Source organism: Bicyclus anynana, chromosome 2 (genome assembly GCF_947172395.1).
Source record: "Bicyclus anynana chromosome 2, ilBicAnyn1.1, whole genome shotgun sequence".
In the NCBI taxonomy this organism is placed as follows: domain Eukaryota; kingdom Metazoa; phylum Arthropoda; class Insecta; order Lepidoptera; family Nymphalidae; genus Bicyclus; species Bicyclus anynana.
This window is the reverse complement of record NC_069084.1, coordinates 16987780-17006144: the sequence shown is the minus strand read 5'-3', so window position 1 is coordinate 17006144 and position 18365 is coordinate 16987780. Positions and strand designations below refer to the sequence as shown.

At 35.7% G+C, this 18365-nt stretch overlaps 1 protein-coding gene across 1 annotated transcript; it reads left to right on the top strand.

The window, feature by feature from the left end:
- The first annotated feature begins 20 nt into the window (after positions 1-20).
- LOC112055685 (SH3 domain-binding protein 5-like) lies at positions 21-17849 on the top strand. Its single transcript, XM_024095876.2, has 9 exons — positions 21-246; positions 1315-1506; positions 2093-2278; positions 3028-3149; positions 5148-5329; positions 5906-6081; positions 7257-7476; positions 8405-8552; positions 8891-17849. The coding sequence occupies exons 1-9, from the start codon at positions 196-198 to the stop codon at positions 9018-9020; spliced, it is 1407 nt and encodes a 468-aa protein (XP_023951644.2). The 5' UTR covers positions 21-195; the 3' UTR covers positions 9021-17849.
- Positions 17850-18365: the final 516 nt, after the last annotated feature.

The following is an 18365-nucleotide window of genomic DNA, read 5'->3' as shown; positions in this document are numbered from 1 at the left end:
AATATGGAACTTCATTTCATTTTGGCTCGGCGAGTTGATTGAAAGCTTCGTGTAATTATTTTTTTATCAATATCTAATAAAATTCGCATTTTGGCGATGGCGATACGGTGTGTAGTTAAACAAAGCAATAAAACGTAAATTTTAGCTTTACTTTGAATGTAAGTTGAGTTAAAATGTGTTCCATTTGAGAGGATCATGAGCGAAAGCGTAGCAGAATGTACCGAAAAACTAGATCCCAGGGTCCAGGTAAAGATAATCGATATAAAGTGTAACGCGAGCACTTAGTTTTTTCTTGAATTGAATGTAAGCGGTTGCTATGACGAATATTACGCTAGAACACGGAAATAAAAGGTTGCCGCTTTTACCAATTATCTTGCTTTATAAAACTTGGTGAAATGAAATCGCTCAAGAGTTTATAGGTACTTGGCGACTATTAGTTTACTTTTGTTATTGTTTACTAGTATTTTCGTTTGGTCGCGCAAAAACTATCTTAACCACACGCATATCGCGCTCATAGTTTTTGAATAAATAAACTTTTTGTTAATAACTGTATGTGTATGTAAATAAATAAATAAAAATTTGAATTTAACAAAATTCCATAGACCTTACACCAAATGACTTAAAACACATTTATTAAGAAATTCATCTACCATTATAATAACTAGACAATTACCATGTGATGTGATTCATGATTTTTTTCATGACAAAGAAACATGTTTGTAATTGTATTATTATAATTTCTAAGAATTATTTTCACATTTCAACCAATGTGCACAAAATTATTATTATATAAACTCACAGAATAGAGAAATAACTTAAACCTTCCTCATTATTAACTATTTAGTGTTGAAACTGCATGACAATCTGTTTAGTAAATAGTCTTGTATAGGCAGACAGACAATAATAAAAACATTGTTTTATAATGTGTATGTATAAGTATTATAATTATTTTATCACAAATATGTTCAGACCTCAGATGCCTTCAATAGAATAAAAATAAATCAATCTAATTATTATTAAACACTCAACACACAGAGAAATCTAGGATTTTCTCCATATTGATTCTAATTGGAACTAAAAAGTGCAGTATCAATATTTTATCAATTATTATGTTCATATCCATATTATTTAAATAACTTGCCACTAAATCAATAATATCATCATTATATCTCTATTCTCTATCTATCTATTTTAACAGCCCAATAAAGGGCCAGGGCTCTCATGGAGCTTAGACCCACCACACCAATCCAATGGGAGTGGGCAGGCTTAGAGTGATATTCTTTGATTTCTTAATAATTCATCTACTCTCCTCAGATCGAGTTGGAACGCCTAAACACAGCTACAGATGAGATCAACCGCCTTGAAGTAGAACTGGATGAAGCCAGGCTCGCTTTCCGCAGACTCCTGGCAGAAGGGCATCTGAGAATACAGCAGCTCACTAAGAAACTTGGCACCAGTGTTCACAAAGCAAGGCCTTATTATGAAGCACGATTTAGAGCTAATATTGTAAGTAATATATGTATATATAGTTGTATAATTGAATTTTTCTTCCTCTTTTAGATGAAAGGCAGGTGTTGCAATACTTTGCTTTTTTTTTTATTTGCAACATAATAAGTAGACAATGATTCAGTAATTTTGGCAGTAGTTATGTTTCTACAATATGGCTTTATACCAAACATCCAAATAAAATAATTAATTTAATTCCCCATTCGCACAAAAGTTAAAAAAGCTATATGTTAAAACCCAGAGTTGGTGCTTTTATTGACATTTTAAATTTAATTCATGGTTTATTCCCAACGGCCAAAATTGAAAATGCAACAACTCGATAAAAAAGTGTTGTGTTTTAAAAACGCTCTCGTGCGAACATATACTTAGGAATGCATTTGTTGTATTGTATTAGTATTATATGTAAAAAAATTTTGGTGCAAATGAGGGATAAATGTCTCTCAAATGGGTCCAATGTTTTTATTTTTACCTAGCTGTGCCTTATGTCATCTTCTGTTTATTGTCAGAATGATTATTAAATCCTGTATAGAAAACAATGCATTAAAAAACTTTCTTTGAAGTAAAAATCAATGTGAATACTTTACAGACATCACAAGAACTGCAGGCAGCTAACCTTGCTTACGACAAAGCGAACAGCGCGCACGCAGCCGCCCGGGAGATGGTGTACCTGGCTGAGCAGGGCCTGGCCAGACTGGCCGAGGGCTCCGGCGGCCTCACACTGGACCCCGCTTGGCAGGAGATGCTCAACCATGCCACACATCGCGTCAACCAGGTACAAACCTACCTATAATGTTCATGATATTATTATTTTTCTTTTATTTTAAATGAATATTTGCATTATTTTTGAATATGACCAATATTCCCTTTCCCCTCCAACTAGTCAGGAAAGACTGTATTAGGAGTGGGTACAACAATAGAGTAATGGGGCAGGGTTCAAACCACCACCCCTTGGTGATGAGTCTGACTGCTGTTACCATTGAGCTATTGAGGCTCTAACTGTTATTAAAGTATTATTGTTATAATAGTTTAATTTTCAGATCAGCGTAGCCTTAATAATAATATGTATTTCAAAACAAACATAAACCTTGAAAAGCCTTTTCTTATATTTGCAACATGTTTATTTTCTGTTGATCTCTTTGCCAGTCAGCAAATATCTCCTTTTAAAGTATGATCTTTCATGTTCAACGTCAGTTCTCTGATGTCATCATTGAATCTTTTCTGTGATATGTTTAACTTAGAGAAACTAGTGACAGCACTGGCAAAGTGGAAGGAAAGAGACTTCGAGGATGTAGCCTGACACTTTGGTCAGACCAAATCCGCGCCACTCTCGACACCAAGGTACACGAGGCGTTGCAAGTCGCGAAAAGCCGAGCCACATGGCGCGACATCGTTAGCAAGCAAGCTTGTGTTAGGGGTCATGACCCTCAGTAATGAGAAAAACTACGCAAGGGTGATATGTCTAGTTAGTTAGTTACAGGGCAAAGAAAGAGAAGCAATCTTGATATTGAACGTTGTGTTCAGGCGGAGTCGGATCGCGCGGCGGCGACGGTGACGCAGCGCACGAAGGCGGCGGCGCACCGCGCGGCCTCCGCGCTCGTGCAGCAGCTGCAGAACGGGCTCAAGCGACACATCGCCAAGTCGCGGTGAGCTGACCCCTCTACTTACACAATAGCCCTAACATGCGACCTAAGACATTCTCTGAAAGACTGACTCGTGAAGACAAATTATTTTTATATCATTATAAGCGTTTAACCCACAATTGGTTGATTTGTCTACGCCTAATGTCCTAGGATGGTATGAGATATGTTATCGTATTTGACAATAACATATCTCATACCATAGTGAATTAGCCTGGTGGACTCATTATCTTCTATTAAAAAGTGGATGCACAAAAAATGAGTGCCAAACACAAGTCCAACTCAATTAAAGTAGTCGCATTTGCAAATTGAACCTGAAACTCAATACTTAAGGTTGAATATGCTCTGAATTTGGAATTTTATTGAATATTGGACTATATTGAAAGGCTGTGTAATTTTCTTTACCAATAATTCTAAACTGTCAAAGCAAAATTGGCCAGTTTTGAAGTTTCAGTGAAATTTTCTACACGATTGTTTGTCCTTATATGATTATGAGAGGTCAATCGGTGGATATATCTTTTGCTTTGTAAATAAACTTTCAATATTAGTTTCTAACCAAGTCACGATAATTTTAAAATAATTTCGAACTTTGTTAAACCTGTATATATCTACAACAACGAAAACTTAACTTTTTATATAAACGCGTATAAATGTGTACATTTATACGCGTTTATATAAAAAGTTGGGGTATGTTTTTGGGAGGCGAAACTCATCATTTGCTTAGGCGATAAGACAAGCTAACTACTACAAGGTCTGGCAAGAAACTGTCGCAAGCATTCGACTCTCTCGCCTCGTTTAACTTCTTAGCCTTAACAAAACTTCATACATTTTTTTTCACTAGTACTTCCCACTTTTTCTTAGTAGTGTAGAATTAGAGCTTGTATACCAACTAATGTTAGTTAATTTAACGCTGATCTTCGCTTGTTTAGTTTGCACTTATCTCTTCCACAGGCACGCCGTCGCTCGCCGCAGCACTTTTGGTACATAACTTTTCTTTTATTAGTTACTTTTATTGTTTTGCTTCTTGTGTATGTAATCAAAAATCTGCATGCTAACGCACATTCTAATATAAATAGAATGAAGAATTGCATAACAGAAGTTAATTTTGTGAAGTATTTTGCAATTATTTGGCACACACGCCAATCAGTTGTCTATTTACTTCTCTGTCTACGCATTTCAACCTCAGTAGCATATCGATAACCGGTAGTTCTAAGATGTGTGCCACTAGATGATTATGAAGTGGAAAGGCATTCATCATTATCAACCCATATTCGGCTCTCTGCTGAGCTCGAGTCTCCTCTCAGAATGACAGGGGTTAGGCCAATAGCTACGTCTACCACGCTGGCCCAATGCGGATTGGCAGACTTCACACACGCAGAGAATTAAGAAAATTCTTTGGTATGCAGGTTTCATCACGATGTTTTTCCTTTACCGTTTGAGACACGTGAAATTTAATTTCTTAAAATGCACTAAACTGAAAAGTTGGAGGTGCATGCCCCGGAGCAGATTCGAACCCACATCCTTCGGAATCGGGGGCAGAGATCATATCCATTCGAGAGCCTAGTGATATAGATAGTGGATATGAAAAGACATACTGCCAAGTAATGGCAGCGGAATCGTTGACCGTTGTGTTTCGAAGTTCTTTTGCATTAAAAGGCCTTATGTCCAGCAGTGGACATAGGCCTCTTGCAGTGGATGATGATGATTTACGATACCGCCGCTATTGGTCGGAAATATGTCTTTCGCTACATAAGATACCCCGTGGCGCGTATCTTAAACCTAACGTGCTAATTCTGTCTCGATACAAGTAGTTAGTTATAATTATTTTTATTACGATACTAACATACATTAACGGCGACTGACTATACGAGTAATATTATTATTTACTGGGTTGTATTAGTATATCATGATGGTTAAACAACAATTGCTTGCACATACAATTATTCTTTTATAATTTTTTTTGGTCCTTCGAGCCGGATGTTTTACAGGTCCTTTGTCTTTTAGGCCATACTTCGAGGAGAAGGCTAGAATAAACTCCGCGCTGGAGGGTCAGAAGGCTCGCATACAGACCCTGGAGGTGCAAGTGTCAGACGCTAAACAGAAGTACTCCTCAGCTTTGAGGAACTTAGAGAGGATATCTGACGAAATCCATCGACACCGGTCCAGGAGACAGTCCACCAGGAATGGTGAGTACTTTTTGATTGAGTTTTTGATAACAGTGAATAACTTAATAACAAAAAAAACGAGAGCACACAATTGACATAAAACTTCTCAAAAATAAGAAACTGCCGTTTATGACCCTCAGGCATATGAGCGTATGCATCTTCAAGGCAACCTAGTCTAGACCCTTTCTAGGCAAGCGAGTCCCTAGATCTCATAATTTCTCTCCATGAAGCATGATTCAAGTGTTACAAGTTCCTAAAGTACGGGTGGTATTAACATTCATTATTCATATATAAATGGAGGTATTTGATGACTTTTGCCAGTTCTTTGTTAGGCATTGGTAATTTTGTGCAATAATGTTTTGTAATTTTTGATCATAAATTATTTAGTTTGGACATGGAAACATATCGGGCAGGGGAGGTAAGCGATGTTACTGTGTTAGTGGAAGTTAAAGCATTCTGATAGGATCCTTTAAACATACTCACAAGTTCTGGCATCTGCTCGAGGTGTTTCCTCTAGCACAAAGATGATACAATCACTGTCGCTGCTACCCGTCACGTTATACAAGTTGACCATGACCGACCGTGTTGCGGTTGCAGACGTGGACCGCTCCACGATCACGGACACGGCGAGCGAGTCGAACGCCAGCGAGACGCTCGAGGAGTTGTGCGCGCACGACAGCGACGAGCACGTCCGCGAGTGGCTGCGGCGCGCCGACCGCAGCGACCCCGACACGTGGACCGAGATCGACCTGGACTACTCCAGCCCTGAGGAGGTGAGCCTTGCACACTGTACAGTACCATATGTAAGAAATAGTAGTCTGAGACGGATATGACGTCAGGTGGCGCAACTAGTTTCCGTAAAGAGTGGGGCGTTAGACTGGGGTACCGATCGGTTGGCGGGAACGACTTGCGATATAAGGCGCTCGTCGTACGATCGGCTTCAGTGTACTCGTGAGGCGTTCGAGCCGTCCACATTTCTTGTTGTGTGGTTCTTTATGGATTGCTTGGGATAGGCGGGGGAGTGACTTGAGTGGAAAAGGGGAGTGTTTGTTAATTTTAATCCTACACACAATGTTCACAAGTGCGTGACTTCACTCAAGGTTATTCTCTGCCATTCTAGGGTCTAATTTTGGTTACAGTTTGATTTGTTAATTAAGTTGTCCTAACAAATGTTGTGAATATCTTTGTTCGACATTAGTTTTCTTAGTGTTTGTAAACCATTTCCGAGTCTGCTAAAACATGAATAACATGATATAGACACTTTTTCAATGAAAATTTTTCAAAGTGGAGTCCAAAATGTTGCTTCCTCTTTTGTCAGAACGCAATGAAAAAGAAAACAATATTTTGGATTCCGGTTTTGAAAAATTTAATTGAAAAAGCACAAAAAACGGCTAATTCAACATCCCAATCGCTTTGCTAGTTCATTGGTGGTAGCGCCGCGAATCAAGCGTTTAAGGTGATCTGACGTGTTTGATTAGATGACTGTAGCGTAACTTTTCTGTCTGAAACCGCCAAAAATGTCACACAACTCATTTGCTATTAATTAATAGAATAATTAATTAAATTAAGAACGTTAATTAATATCAATCAAATTAATCTTATTTAAAACGTCATAATATATTTTTTAACTATTTTTGATTAAACAAATCTACGAATTTACTTTAATTTTTTCGAAAAAATATTCATTCTCTCCCAAGAAATGTAACACTAATATGGGTAATAATGACCGATTGATGACGTTTTCAATGCAGTAGTCGATTTGACGTTTGCTGTCAATTGTCATGTCATAGTTGCTTTAAGGGCGCCATCTTGATATAACTCAAAAACGTGGGTTTTAATTTTATTTATTTACTTTTATTTATATAAAATCCTTGTATTTTTTAAATTTTAATGATACGGGGTACCTACAAGAGTGGACCTGACATGGACCATCTTTGTGTCGCAACAGATCAGTTTCGAGAAGTGCTCGCTCCGGCCGCGCTCGACCCCCGAGAAGTCGTCGCCGCCCAGTCCGATGGAGACCAAGGTGTCTGCGGCTTCTCCCCGGCGCATCATCAGGACAGCGGACCGCAGCGCCGCGCTACGCGCTGAGCTGGAGCGGGGCCGGCGGCAGAGTCTCGACACGCTGTTCCACGACACGGGGGAAAAGGTCAAGGAGATGTTCCAAGGTTAGTCTCATTAAACATAGTACAAACATTCATCATCATCAACCCATATTTAGCTCACCACTGAGATCGAGACTCCTCTCAGAATGAGAGGTCTTAGGTGGATAGTCCACCATTTGCGGATTGACTTCACACATGCAGAGAATTAAGAAAATTCTCTGGTATGCAGGTTTCCTCACGATGTTTTCCTTCACCGATTGAGACACGTGATATTTAATTTCTTAGAATGCACACAATCTAAAAACTTAGAGGTGCATGCCCCGGGCCGGATTTGAACCCACACCCTCCGGAATCAGAGGCAGGAGTCATATCCACTGGACTATCACATTAAACTTTACTGTTAAGTATGCCTAAACTAATAAATAGTAATATATTTGTTTATTTGTTACGATTTTATTCAAAAAGTACTCGACCAATTATAATTCACAACTAGAAAATTAATTCTTCACCAAGTAACATAGGTTATATTTTAATATTCCCGGGCGAGGTATTCCCACGGAAACGGGAGATTTACTTGAGCAATCGCAGGGAGGGAGTAATGCAGTAGCGATCACGATAGATCGGAAGCGGTCAACGCGATACGTGGACCTCTTGAAAAAAGGAAGTATTTGTATGAAGTTGTTACAGCAATATTTGATAACTTGAGTTCAGTTCTTTATTAGGCAGCGTGTACCCCGTCACGCTGCTCGCGTTAGTGATTTTTTGCAATAATGTTTCGTGTTGTTATTATTGATTATAAATTGTTTATTGTGTGCATGGAGAACATGTCGGACAGGGAAGGTAAATGTGTTAATGCTTTTGGGATCCCTTAAACCTACACCAGGTCACAAGTCCTGGGACCTGCTCGAAGTGTTTCCTCTACTAGAAAATGATGGTACAATCACTGTTGCTGTTTCTTGTCACGTTATACTAATGAGCGACTGTGTGACAGGTCTGTCGCTGTTCGGCGAGCGACGCGGCTCGGGCTCGGCGCCGCGCACGCCGCGCCGCTCGTCGCCGCGCGCGCGCCGCTCGCCCGCGCCCGACGGCGCCTCGTCCACGTCCGACGAGCGCTACTCCGACACCGACAGTCTCACCAGGTATATAGTGCGACGTAAAAGAGTAGAAGTTAATAAAAATAGAACTAATAACTCTCGCTATGTTGCAACATCACTTTTACAGCCATTATCACAAAGATCTGTCATTATAGAGCAACCAATTATTATTGATAGTTTTGTCAGATTATTAAAATCCCGAATAATGAACGTATTATAACCGACTCGAGTGATGGAGTACTAAATACGGCCGTCAATCCTATATTTTTACAATCACAAATAAATCAAGATTATAACGAAGGTTTATTAGGAAGATTCCGGACGCGGAGGAAGTTTGGACGTCCTGTAGTTATTTTATGAAAACCTAAATTCTTTAATTCCAGTATGGAAATGTTGAGCGACGACCAAATAGCGTCGCTGATGCTCGACGCGCAGCTGGAGGCGGTGTGCGAGCGGCTCGCCGGCGTCGCCAGGATGCCGCGCTCGCCGCAGTCGCCCGAAGCCAGATATTGAACCTTAACTACTCATTAATAAGGTACAATTTTTTATGACGTCGTTCCAAAGAAGCGGTACAATGTCTATTGAAATATATTGAACCTTAACCACTTACCTTAAGACGTCGTTTCAAGATCACGGGTACAATGTCTATTGAAATACCAGATTTTGAACCTTAACTACCCTCTATTAAGGTACAATTTTGTATGACGTCGTTTCAAGGAAGCGGTACAATGTCTATTGAAAGATATTGAACCTTAACCACTCTCACTTAAAGTACAATTTCTTTTACGAGGTTGTTTCAAGGTCACGGTACAAAGACCATATTTTGAACCTTAACTACTCTCGTTTAAGGTACAATTTTGTATGACGTCGTTCTAAACCAGCGGAATGTCTATTGAAATACATATATTGAACCTTAATCGCTCTTAGTTAAAGTACAATTTTGTATGACATCATTTCAAGGTCACGGTCTATTGAAATTGACTATAAAATAACTGAGTACGTCACAGTCAATTGAGGAGCTGACAAATTACATTTATCAAATGCAATACTTCATTTCATAAAAGAATAGAGGTACGAATGTCTATTATAAAACGAAACAAAACGTTCGGACATTTTTCTCTAATATTGTCGATAGAAGCACAATTATCCGCCCACTTTAATATGACGCGAGTATATTAAAGTGGGCGGATAATTGTGCCTCTGAGTATATTATCGACATAAGCGCTGTACTGCGCGTTGCCATAGGATTAATAAGGAAGAGAGAGCACCATTCACTTCACTCTATAAGTTTAATACTTTAAAATTTATTGAGGTAGGATATGCAGGGAAATTCTATCTATAAATATTATCTTTCCTTACAAACATTATTTACAAGAAACACATCACAAGACCGCATTCCAAGTTTCTCTGTTCCTTAGGTAATGAAACAGAATAAAGTAACAATGTATGAAATGTTAAAATCTGGTGAACCTGTTAACCTGAAATGATTGTGGGATATTTTCATCGTCTATCCTCTACATTATTTATTCACATGAATAAATAATGTAGAGGATAGACGACAAAGGAACAGAGAGAGTAGGAGGTAGAGAAGTTACCCCCCGCACCTGCCTCTGTCGCCTGCCTTAAGTACACAGTTTATAGTTTGCAAAGTTCATCAAAAAGTATTAGGTTACGACCACACTACTGTAAAATCTAGTGATACAGGCAAAAACACTGATTATTATTAATTCGGTAAATAGATGATGTAAGGTAAATTAGTGTGGCCGTAGCATTAGAAAATGAGATTTTCCGTTAAGTATAGTAGCACTGCCATAAATAATTTATGCCTTCATGATATTTTGTAGTCGACTACAAATTGTTGGTCCTCCGAACGGGATATTTCCATTAAATGAACATGGCCCCAGGGTCACTTTTGCAATAATAAATATAAGATATTTTTAATAGGTATAATTATCATCTTGTAATAAATAAGTATATTTAGAATCACAATAACTTGCCATAGCTCACTTGCCATAGTATTGCCAAGTAGTTCGGTAACATTCACACTAAAATTATATGACAAAGTAAAAATCAACAATTATTAATAATATTTAAGCACGAAATGATGACATTTAAGTGTAGACTTTTTTATATAATTTAATAAAGTTCCTTAGGCAAAAATAAGATAAAAATTATTAGAACAGAAATTAATTTTAATAAAAAAAAAACGATAAATTTGTTCATTAAAACGGTCCGAAAAGAAATCCTCACCATATTTTTACACATACAGATAAATAAGATTATTTGTTCTTTTCACTCGTTTTGATAATGAAAGGTGCAAATTAACAAGTAGATAAATTACGTGTAATTGAAAGGAATTGAGTGCTTATATCAATTATTATAAAGTACACATTAGCTTATACACTCTAGCTTAGAAATCACTTGCAATAAAATGATAATAAATTTGTGTGTCCTGTGTTGTAGTGTTGCTTAAGGGTAATAGCACACATATCAACTCGGAAAGGAATCGTCACTGTATCGTTACGGTTTGTGAGGCGAGGCGATGACAGTACGATTCCGATTAGTGTTTTATTATAGTAAGGAGTTTCATTAAATATTACTGGACAACTCAAGTTGATACGATGGCGATGCCCGGCCGAGTTGATATGTTTGCTAATAATAATGCTCGTTTTAGGGTTTATTTACACGAACAGCACATTGCCAATGGCAGCTGGCAACTGCAAGTTGACTGCAGCCAAGACGTAGCCGACTGCAGTCGTTTGTAGCAGTTTTTGCTAGTGAAAATGAACCCTTAGGGTCAATTGGCCTATTTGTATGTAAGACTTCTGTTTATAGTTTTAGGACAGTCTTTAAGGAGAACATATTTAGATGCGCCTTAGGCCTTAATCACTTATGTGTTCAACAGTTGATATATATAATATAATAATATCACTGTATGATTGTGAACATCACTGGTTTATAAACTGATTGAAAAATGTGTCAACAAACCCTTTACATATATTCGAGAGTTTATGAAGAACAAACTAACCTCAATTAAACCTAATAGCAGAGTAAGAACTAATATCCATACTTTTTCGTTAATTTATAAACCAATGATGTGTGAATTGTTGACTTTGTACTGCAAAGTATTCTATATTTGACTAGCAAAAGTATAATAATTTTGTTTACTATTTTCACAAGAAAACAAAATTTAGTTCCCAAAATTTTCGCAATAGTGCCTATGGAAAGAAATGGGAATATATATTGTGATTTTTGTTAGTATAATTAATATTTAAAAATTAATATCATCGAGGCGACATATTTTCTGTTGAAGCAGTAGCATTTTTTTGATATTGGCCTCGTTAAGGCCGTATCTTACAGACGATTTTATAGCTTAGCAACTTCGTTCATAACACTCCCGCGGGCCGAGGGGCGTGTAGCGATGAACGAAAAATCCACGACTGATCCACGTTACTTCCCCGCATGCACGATTTCACACCCGCGCAGTCTTTCCCCCTGTCGCCCGCATATCATGGGAGTGTTATCAACGAACTTGCCAGACTATAGGTACTCAATATTCTCATAATTTGTCACATTCTATATATGTATTTATGAGTGAGTCCTCACCTGCGCACTACAGGGATGTGGGGTAAGACGACATAAGGGAGAGAGGAGATGGTGGGGGGCAGCACGCCTGGCAATTAATTGATGTAGAATGCGCTTGCCGCCCGCTCCTCGCTCATGACGTCAGAGGGGTGTGACATCATACCCCTCATCCCTCTGCCGCGCAAGCAGTGAGCAAGGACTGAGTTTTGCCGTTTGCCTATAGCTAAATAAATCTTTTTTGGTATGGCTTGGGCAAATATGAATAATACATAGTTTTCGATGCATTTTTTGTTAGACACGCGTATTTTTTACCAGTATTAGTATAGTATTACTAGGTTTATTTTCTACATTTTAAGTATTTATTAATTTCAATTACAAAGGACCTCGCAGAAAATTTTTATTGATTTATTTTATCAAACCAAATGATTATTATCTCTTTATTTAAGTATATTTTGCACGTTAAAATAAGACCCATTATTTTTTCATTTAACTTTTTCTCAAATTGTAAAAAGTATAAATATATATAAGTATATTATACGTACCGACTGGAGATATGAAGATACGATTCAAGTAATATTTATTTTATGTAAGTTTTTAGATTCCTCGTTTCCGTTGAACTGTTTGTGAAATTAGGTTACTTGTCTTCCAAAAATATAAATTTATCCTCGTTAAATATCGAAAAAGGTGTTTTCAAATGTCTTATCTATAATGTATATGGATATGGCTGATAGACTACAAAGCAAAAATATGGCTGTAAAATTCATTACTTATTTGGTAGAATGTATGAATATGTTAATCCAAAAAATATATATTTTTTAACAGCTGCCTTTTAATTTAAAAGCGGCGGTGTATCTATTTTTTTTTAAACTTATCAACTTAATACATTCACATAAATGTGCTTGTGTGAAACACAATGCTTGAATGGAAATGAAGATGTGATTTTAAATATTTTTTTGTACATCCCGTTCTTCGCTTCATAAACACTACAGTTCATTTCATGTAGGATGGTGCGGGTGACAGTTCGTTTCACTCTTGAAAGTTTGCCGCTATTCACAAACGCAACATTTTACATTTTACGCAAGCACTGTGTTAACTTGGCAGATAAAAAAAATAGATATAGCCTATATTTTCCGGAAAGTCCGTTTGACGTTGAATGTAGTTGTAAGAGGACATACCAAGCGCGTTTGTGTGTGTTGTGTGTACTCAAGGTTTGTTTCGTCTAAACACGCCTTCAGTTTTACTCACAAACACACTCAACTGTTTACTGTAAAACGCTTGCTTGTTAACCTTACCACTAAAATGTTTTTCAGATAGCATGGTGACAGTTGCCTTATGACGTTCATAATACGTACTATTATCGTAAATCGCGGCAAACTTTCAAGAGTGGAACGAACTGTCATCGCACCCATGCTATGTGAAAAATACTATACATCTAAAAATATACTTCCAAAAGTACCTGTACATATGTATTAACTTTCAGACTATGTAATTTAACACAAAACTATTAAACTATCTTTATCAACATTTTATTTTTGCACATTACATAATAAATTGAATTTTCTCGTATAATAAAATATGAATATGATAGTGGCGGTTATCTAATTATACGTGATAGGTATGTATGAGTTGTACGATTTAAATAAATTAATAAATAGATGATAGAATAAAGCAAAGAAGCTGGAATAAATTCCGAGAGAATTCCTACAATGTTAAGAGAAATTAAAAAAAATTATATTTTAGGCGTGGCGCTATGCGTGATTGATAATCTTATTTTCTGCACTTTTATTCACCGTTTATCATTATCAATCCATATTCGGCTCACTGCTGAGCTCGAGTCTTTAAATGAAAAGGGTTAGGCCGAGAGTCCACCGTGCTGGCCCAATGCGTATTGGCACACACACGCAGAGAATTAAGAAAAATCTCTGGTATGCAGATTTCCTCACGATGATTTTTTCCTTCACTGATTGAGACACAGTTATTTTTATTAATATTAAATAAATAATAATATTAAATACGGTAGATTTCAAAATTTAAATTGACAATTTCAATTTTGAAATCTACACACACACAGAAAAATCTCCTTAGTGGCTTCTCCATTTATGTGACATTGGTGAGACAAACTGTGCCCAGTCACAAATTAAAGACATAAAGAAGAATTGTATTGAATTTTCTTTTTATATTTACCACAGTTGTCTATGGCAGGTCAACTAGTGAATAGCAATAATTGCTGATAGATAAATCGTCTTCGTTGCTTTATTCTGTTTGGATAAGCATAATCAATAGCTGTAACAATAAATCAATTGTTATTTAGTAAAGTAATAAGTAGAACACTAGTTTGTAAGGATTTAATACGCTTCGAGTTGCGCTCGCACAAATGTTTTGTGATGCAAACGTAATGTTTGATGTAAGGTCCCGACTTATAACGACCATCGTTGTGTTTTTCTCAATTATTAACATATCTAAATGTGAATAGTTGAGAAAAACTCAACAAAAATTGAAGGAATATTAGCAGAATACAAGCTTATAATTATTATTATCTGTGAATGGTCGATAAGCAACTGTGTAAACAGTTCGTACTGTGTAAACTAAACTACTACATCCTTATTAATTGATTATATTAATTGACTAACATTCACGTGAAGAAGGATGTAGTAGTTTAAATTTTAAAATACTACATCCTTCTTGCAGAAATAAAAAAACCAAATACAATTTCATTTAAACATATGTATATATTTAAATATTTCAATTACGAAAAAAATAAAGAATAAATTAAGCAAGCGGTGGGAACTTTTCATAAGTAATAACTTCTTAACATTGTCAAATTTAATAAAATATTATATTAACTACTATTTATTTTTGGTCAACTTATAAATTAAACACAATGGTTGTTAGCTGGTCGGGATTTTGTATAAGAATATCCATTTGATAGTAATAAATAATAATTAGGTACGTTATATTGAATTCATGAAAATTATTGAACGAAAAATTAATAATAATCTACTTCTATAGTTTTATTAAATTAGTCTAAATAGATTTAATTAGTCCATGACAACATGATATCGCATTATTTATCGATTATTTCTACATGACAAGTCTTTTGAAAGGTATATTTATTTGGTCGATATATTTTTTTACAATTTAATTTATACTGTAACTGTCCGATTTAAAATAAGGGTCATGGCACACATATCAATCCAGAAAGGAATCGTCACCGTATCGCCACGGGACAAGCTCACGAATCGCGACGATACGGTGACAATTCCATCCCGAATTGATATATGTGCTATTACCCTAAATCAGCAAAAATATAACTAGATAAAAAGGGAAATAAGTAACTAACATGAAAAGTAATTTTTTATCAAATATAGAAAAAATGTACTTTTTGAACAGTTGGCAGTTTTTTTTTAATCATGAGCACCTTGAGAGATGTATGTATATAGTTTGATGCTTTTTGTAACATGCAATACAGTAGATAAGTTAAACATATCCAATATATTTAAATAGATCTATTAATTGCAGAATCTCAACATTTTTATATGATTAATTTTTTGATAATTAATTCAGACCTTATTTTAAATAATATTAAATTTAAGTTTTAATAATACTCAGTATTATAATTTATTTTCTAATTAGTTTTTGTGTATATGTATTTTGACTGTATTCGGAAAAAAGAAAACTTTTTAAATGCTTACTTTAATTAGGCACTATTTCCTAGAGTTTTCATTGTATTTATAAAATATTACTGTGGTACAATAATATTTTATAAATTTATGGGTTTACTATAAAAAAAACTATAAATAAACAAGTAAATTGACATAATATGTGACTTCTATGTTAACGGAATTTTTTCGTTACTACATGTTTGTTGTAACAAAAAGTTTGCTCTAACATTTATATCGTCGCTACATTATCAAGAATTTAACTAAATATAATAAATTAAATTAAATTCTGTAAAATCACAAATAATGTTTTTTGTTTATGATGAATTAGTTTTTTTTTTGTTTTGTGTACAACCAATGCTTTCAGATTGCGTTCAATCAAGTTGCGTGCATTTTATATAGGCTATAAACTGTATACCCTAAAGATATCTTCCCAGTTATTATAATCATGAGCCGTGATAGCCCAGTGGACATGACCTCTGCTTCCGATTCCGGAGGGGGTGGGTTCGAATCCGGTCCGGGGCATACACCACCAACTTTTCAGTTATGTGCATTTTAAGAAATTAAAAAAACGTGTCTCAAACGGTGAAGGAAAACATCGTGAGGAAACCTGCATACCAGAGACTTTTCTTAATTCTCTACGTGTATGAAGTCTGCCAATCCGCATTGGGTCAGCTTGGTGGACTATTTTCCTAACCCCTCTCATTCTTGGAGGAGACTCGAGCTCAGCAGTGAGCCGAAAATGGGTTGATAATGATGATGAACCCTGGACACAATCTTCAACGCAACTTGAACGCATGGGTTATTAATTGTCATGTTTAAAAATACAGTCAAAATTAATTTGTGTGTCTAATTTTTAATTATAATAAGAGATACGCGAAAAATAGCTTTAAAACGTTATTTATTTGAGCGTTGTGATATTATCTGTACAAACGTTTAGCCATAACAGAGTTGTCGAGCTGGTGGTAACCGTGCCAACTTCACAGGGGACAGACAGACAGAGGGGACGAAAGAGTTGGTTCATGAATTAAATGATATGATGATAAATGTACAATAGGCCAGTTGATACTTTTTTTTAAATGGTCTTAAATTGATCATTATCATTCTATAAGATAGAAAAAAATATATATATTTGAGACGTGTTTAAATGAACATTTTAATTTTTAAATATTTATTTGACAGTACGAACCAAAACACTGGTGGTGGTTTATTTAACTGCTTCATGACGTAACGTATACTAATCCTTTACCAAATGGAGCGATTGAAAAAATATTAATAATTAGTTTGACGTTTATTCATGAAGTAACGTTGTGACGTCACAAAATGGACGACAGCGTTTTTGACGTTTGGAAAATTTAAAAATACATGATTTTCAAATTAAGTTTTATAAGAAATCCTTAACTTTTATTAATTGATATCGAGATATTTCGAAACCTTATTACATACACGAAATGAATATTGTTTATATTAAATCTGTTAAGAGTCAATTTACCCTATGACCTGCTCTTGTTCCTCCCCTCTGTCGTCATACCCCGCACCTTGGACTGCGCAAGGACTCTAGTTCTAGTTTGTCTATGGCCACTCGCACTACAGGAAGAAAATTTTTTTAGTGCGGATATTTTTATATTTTGTACATAAACAAAATTTAATGATCACGTATTTTTTCTTTTTTTTTTTAACTCAAAAATAACAAAATTATCGTTAGCTAAAATTATTTACTTTTGAACAGAATTTTAGGGTCACCCTATTGTGCGTTTATTTTATTTTCGTTTGATACCTAAAGGACGTCACCAGATCACTTTTAAGCTGAATATATCTTGTTTAGTAATAATATGTACATTATTTTGTTATTTTAGAGACATAAATTAAAAAAAAAAATTACATAAAATGTATCGAACTGTTTGCAGATTTATATTCTATTAATGATACAGAACCACGAAAAAAAATATCCGCACTAAAGACCGAATCACCCTGTATGTTCAGACCGGTGTTATAATTTGGCTTGACTGCTACAAATTGGCGCGTTTATTACCAGCGTACCCAATGTACATATTGTGTTGAATGACTTGCCTTCAGATGAATAAAGTAGTTATAAACATTGTTGTTTTATTTATTGAATCTTAATTAAATTGAATTTTACCGTGAGTAGTTGACATTACAGTCTATTTTTTCCTACATTTTTATAGGTATAATCAAAGGGGCATTCAGAGTCCTAGACCTGAAGTAACTAAATGTCGCTTTCAGAAAAAAATAAGCTACCGAACTCTTTTTGTTAGTTTTTCATAGAAGACGTGCCACGAAATATTATTTATGCATCTTTTAATTTAATTGCAATGTAAACCGTACCCATCTGCTGTGTAATAATAATTGATTCTGAATCTATCATCACCATCATATCAGCCGATGGACGTCCACTGCAGGACAAGATTTTTATAGGGACTTCCAAAAATCACAATACTGAGCCGCCTGCATCCAGCGAATCCCTGTGACTCGCTTGATGTCGCCAATCCACTTGGTGATGGGACCAACATTAATAATATTAATAAAATCTTTATTTATCCAAAACTACATATCACAATTAGTCCCCTCTCATTCTGAGGAGACTCGAGCTCAG

Coding starts and splice junctions, on each gene's coding strand:
- LOC112055685 (XM_024095876.2), top strand. CDS start 196: ATGAGCGAAAGCGTAGCAGAATGTACCGAAAAACTAGATCCCAGGGTC. Junction 1,507..2,092: donor CACGATTTAGAGCTAATATT/GTAAGTAATATA, acceptor AATACTTTACAG/ACATCACAAGAACTGCAGGC. Junction 7,477..8,404: donor GGTCAAGGAGATGTTCCAAG/GTTAGTCTCATT, acceptor ACTGTGTGACAG/GTCTGTCGCTGTTCGGCGAG.